At 51.0% G+C, this 6,119-nt stretch overlaps 1 protein-coding gene across 1 annotated transcript in view; it reads left to right on the top strand.

The window, feature by feature from the left end:
• The window catches only part of LOC109351366 (leucine-rich repeat extensin-like protein 4), a gene marked incomplete at its 3' end in the record, with an annotated part of 2,530 nt that extends 1,449 nt beyond the window's left edge, over window positions 1-1,081 (top strand). Inside the window, exon 2 of the mRNA XM_019592849.1 lies at window positions 84-1,081. Coding sequence (XP_019448394.1) covers window positions 84-1,081 — 998 coding nt within the window. The remainder of the gene's footprint in view (window positions 1-83) is intronic.

Raw genomic sequence — 6,119 nt, 5'->3', positions numbered from 1 at the left:
GTCACCCCCACCTCCTTCGCCGCCACCACCGTCACCCCCTCCTCCTTCGCCGCCACCACCATCGCCAGTATATTGTGTCCGTCCACCACCACCACCTACTCCTGTATTCTCCCCACCACCACCTGTACCCTACTCCTATTACTCACCACCTCCACCATCGTCACACTCCCCTCCACCGCCACCTCACTCCCCTCCACCACCACCTCACTCCCCTCCACCACCACCACCACCTCATTCACCTCCACCACCACCTCACTCCCCTCCACCACCACCACCACCTCATTCACCTCCACCACCACCTCACTCCCCTCCACCACCACCACCACCTCATTCACCTCCACCACCACCTCACTCCCCTCCACCACCACCACCACCTCATTCACCTCCACCACCACCTCACTCCCCTCCACCACCACCACCACCTCATTCACCTCCACCACCACCTCACTCCCCTCCACCACCACCACCACCTCATTCACCTCCACCACCACCTCACTCCCCTCCACCACCACCACCACCTCATTCACCTCCACCACCACCTCACTCCCCTCCACCACCACCACCACCTCATTCACCTCCACCACCACCTCACTCCCCTCCACCACCACCACCACCTCATTCACCTCCACCACCACCTCACTCCCCTCCACCACCACCACCACCTCATTCACCTCCACCACCACCTCACTCCCCTCCACCACCACCACCACCTCATTCACCTCCACCACCACCTCACTCCCCTCCACCACCACCACCACCTCATTCACCTCCACCACCACCTCACTCCCCTCCACCACCACCACCACCTCATTCACCTCCACCACCACCTCACTCCCCTCCACCACCACCACCACCTCATTCACCTCCACCACCACCTCACTCCCCTCCACCACCACCACCACCTCATTCACCTCCACCACCACCTCACTCCCCTCCACCACCACCACCACCTCATTCACCTCCACCACCACCTCACTCCCCTCCACCACCACCACCACCTCATTCACCTCCACCACCACCTCACTCCCCTCCACCACCACCACCACCTCATTCACCTCCACCACCACCTCACTCCCCTCCACCACCACCACCACCTCATTCACCTCCACCACCACCTCACTCCCCTCCACCACCACCACCACCTCATTCACCTCCACCACCACCTCACTCCCCTCCACCACCACCACCACCTCATTCACCTCCACCACCACCTCACTCCCCTCCACCACCACCACCACCTCATTCACCTCCACCACCACCTCACTCCCCTCCACCACCACCACCACCTCATTCACCTCCACCACCACCTCACTCCCCTCCACCACCACCACCACCTCATTCACCTCCACCACCACCTCACTCCCCTCCACCACCACCACCACCTCATTCACCTCCACCACCACCTCACTCCCCTCCACCACCACCACCACCTCATTCACCTCCACCACCACCTCACTCCCCTCCACCACCACCACCACCTCATTCACCTCCACCACCACCTCACTCCCCTCCACCACCACCACCACCTCATTCACCTCCACCACCACCTCACTCCCCTCCACCACCACCACCACCTCATTCACCTCCACCACCACCTCACTCCCCTCCACCACCACCACCACCTCATTCACCTCCACCACCACCTCACTCCCCTCCACCACCACCACCACCTCATTCACCTCCACCACCACCTCACTCCCCTCCACCACCACCACCACCTCATTCACCTCCACCACCACCTCACTCCCCTCCACCACCACCACCACCTCATTCACCTCCACCACCACCTCACTCCCCTCCACCACCACCACCACCTCATTCACCTCCACCACCACCTCACTCCCCTCCACCACCACCACCACCTCATTCACCTCCACCACCACCTCACTCCCCTCCACCACCACCACCACCTCATTCACCTCCACCACCACCTCACTCCCCTCCACCACCACCACCACCTCATTCACCTCCACCACCACCTCACTCCCCTCCACCACCACCACCACCTCATTCACCTCCACCACCACCTCACTCCCCTCCACCACCACCACCACCTCATTCACCTCCACCACCACCTCACTCCCCTCCACCACCACCACCACCTCATTCACCTCCACCACCACCTCACTCCCCTCCACCACCACCACCACCTCATTCACCTCCACCACCACCTCACTCCCCTCCACCACCACCACCACCTCATTCACCTCCACCACCACCTCACTCCCCTCCACCACCACCACCACCTCATTCACCTCCACCACCACCTCACTCCCCTCCACCACCACCACCACCTCATTCACCTCCACCACCACCTCACTCCCCTCCACCACCACCACCACCTCATTCACCTCCACCACCACCTCACTCCCCTCCACCACCACCACCACCTCATTCACCTCCACCACCACCTCACTCCCCTCCACCACCACCACCACCTCATTCACCTCCACCACCACCTCACTCCCCTCCACCACCACCACCACCTCATTCACCTCCACCACCACCTCACTCCCCTCCACCACCACCACCACCTCATTCACCTCCACCACCACCTCACTCCCCTCCACCACCACCACCACCTCATTCACCTCCACCACCACCTCACTCCCCTCCACCACCACCACCACCTCATTCACCTCCACCACCACCTCACTCCCCTCCACCACCACCACCACCTCATTCACCTCCACCACCACCTCACTCCCCTCCACCACCACCACCACCTCATTCACCTCCACCACCACCTCACTCCCCTCCACCACCACCACCACCTCATTCACCTCCACCACCACCTCACTCCCCTCCACCACCACCACCACCTCATTCACCTCCACCACCACCTCACTCCCCTCCACCACCACCACCACCTCATTCACCTCCACCACCACCTCACTCCCCTCCACCACCACCACCACCTCATTCACCTCCACCACCACCTCACTCCCCTCCACCACCACCACCACCTCATTCACCTCCACCACCACCTCACTCCCCTCCACCACCACCACCACCTCATTCACCTCCACCACCACCTCACTCCCCTCCACCACCACCACCACCTCATTCACCTCCACCACCACCTCACTCCCCTCCACCACCACCACCACCTCATTCACCTCCACCACCACCTCACTCCCCTCCACCACCACCACCACCTCATTCACCTCCACCACCACCTCACTCCCCTCCACCACCACCACCACCTCATTCACCTCCACCACCACCTCACTCCCCTCCACCACCACCACCACCTCATTCACCTCCACCACCACCTCACTCCCCTCCACCACCACCACCACCTCATTCACCTCCACCACCACCTCACTCCCCTCCACCACCACCACCACCTCATTCACCTCCACCACCACCTCACTCCCCTCCACCACCACCACCACCTCATTCACCTCCACCACCACCTCACTCCCCTCCACCACCACCACCACCTCATTCACCTCCACCACCACCTCACTCCCCTCCACCACCACCACCACCTCATTCACCTCCACCACCACCTCACTCCCCTCCACCACCACCACCACCTCATTCACCTCCACCACCACCTCACTCCCCTCCACCACCACCACCACCTCATTCACCTCCACCACCACCTCACTCCCCTCCACCACCACCACCACCTCATTCACCTCCACCACCACCTCACTCCCCTCCACCACCACCACCACCTCATTCACCTCCACCACCACCTCACTCCCCTCCACCACCACCACCACCTCATTCACCTCCACCACCACCTCACTCCCCTCCACCACCACCACCACCTCATTCACCTCCACCACCACCTCACTCCCCTCCACCACCACCACCACCTCATTCACCTCCACCACCACCTCACTCCCCTCCACCACCACCACCACCTCATTCACCTCCACCACCACCTCACTCCCCTCCACCACCACCACCACCTCATTCACCTCCACCACCACCTCACTCCCCTCCACCACCACCACCACCTCATTCACCTCCACCACCACCTCACTCCCCTCCACCACCACCACCACCTCATTCACCTCCACCACCACCTCACTCCCCTCCACCACCACCACCACCTCATTCACCTCCACCACCACCTCACTCCCCTCCACCACCACCACCACCTCATTCACCTCCACCACCACCTCACTCCCCTCCACCACCACCACCACCTCATTCACCTCCACCACCACCTCACTCCCCTCCACCACCACCACCACCTCATTCACCTCCACCACCACCTCACTCCCCTCCACCTAACTCATGTTTTATTTAATTGACTAGTATAAATTGAATTGAATAGTATATATAGAATGATAGACACATTTTGTAAAAGCACGTGTGACTTTTGTGTTGTGTAATAATAGTTAAGGTAAAGAATTGTGGCTTATTTGAGCTACCAAATTTCCCACTTTCCATTTTCTGCCTAAATTAATAATTGAATAGTGCATTCACGTAAATGAAAAATGGAAACTTAGAGTAAATGATGTAGTCCCAACCAATAATGTATTACTACAGTGATATAAAGCCTTATTAGATCATAAATAAATTAAAATATTAATTGTTTGACTTGTTAGAAGAAACAAACACATACTCTAAAAAAGACTAGTTCTTTACTTATAAGGTGAAAGAAAAATCTTTTGTCAAATGAAAACAAAAAAAAATATACAGTAGGAAATAAAAAAGAGAGTAGAAAATGACAAGTTTAGATTGGGGCAATAGACAATTGATGGTATGAGAAAGTCACAAGTCATTTATTTTAAGGGGAAAAATCTATCTCCTACCAAATTATCATAATAATTTTTACATCTACAAGAAAGTGATGTATATTATAAAAGTGATACTTTATTTATTGATGATTGATTTATCAATGATGTATATTACTTTTTTTTGTAGATAGGAATTAATAAGAGGATATAATATGATAATATAATATTAGTCTTATTTTAACATTTATTTGGTTACCCTAAAGAAAATTTAAATATTAAAAAATGGTGTTAATATGCATTTTTGCTTAGTGCATTTCTTTAGGTGTGATCTTTGGTTAGAACTTGATGTAAGCATGCATACAAAAGAAATAGAGCACTAGAAATTTCTAACTACAACATATTTGATTGAGAGTGTTTGTTCTTGATTTGAATATTGGGATCTTCTCTGGGCAATCGAATAGTAGAATATTAGGTCAAAATTTGTTTGATGATTTAAAAAAATTATATTTAAAAATAATTCAAAATTTGTATCGTTAATTTTTTTAGTGTTACATATCATCGTCTCTTTAAATATGGATGAGAATCCAAATTCATTTCATTTATACTTTACTCATTTCCATTTACATTTTTTGGTATAATTTGACTTTGACTTCAAAGATTGTTGAGTTGTTTTTTTAGAATAATAGTGAGAAGGAAAAATTTTAGGAGCCCATAAAATATATTTGGAGATGTTTCTAAAGTCTTCTTCATTATTTTATTATTTTCTAAAACTTAAGGAGCAAAAAAAAACTCAATATAACTCGAACATGAATTTTTTTCTTGATAAAAAAGCAAAAAATCCACGTTATATACTAACTACATGTTTTAGTCGAGCATATATATATAAAGTTAGGGTTATGTTAATAAATATCTTAAAGTATTAATTAAGAAATACAAAAGAGAAAGTTTAATAATAGAAAAATACATCTAACACTTCTCCATGTGCTAAAACATAATTTTTCAAGATTTTCCTACTCCTTGAATAATATCTTTAGATACTTGTTGAATTTCCCTGTATTAAACACAATATTTTAATAAAGTTTACCTCTTTTTTCCCTCTTTTTGGTGCTAAGTTTACCTCTTTTAATTCTTCTTTTTTTGTTCAATATAGGATCCTTCTGTCATATAAGTGAAAGACCAATTTCCTACCATTAGACTATTAATGGTACTGTAGGATAATTGTATGTTATTAAAACTATAAATTAGTCACTATTTTTCTTAATTAAGTAGGGTAGTAAAATAGAAAAAAACAATTAGTACTACCTATTAATTATTGACATATATTGTAATATAACTTTATGGGTATCATTAACAAGTATTAATTTCATCATTTTAAAAACCAAATTTCTTCTTTTTACTTAACTAGTGTCCTTAAAA

Source organism: Lupinus angustifolius, chromosome LG06, assembly GCF_001865875.1.
Source record: "Lupinus angustifolius cultivar Tanjil chromosome LG06, LupAngTanjil_v1.0, whole genome shotgun sequence".
NCBI lineage: Eukaryota > Viridiplantae > Streptophyta > Magnoliopsida > Fabales > Fabaceae > Lupinus > Lupinus angustifolius.
The sequence above is the reverse complement of the archived record's forward strand: the minus strand, read 5'-3'. Positions and strand labels throughout refer to the sequence as shown.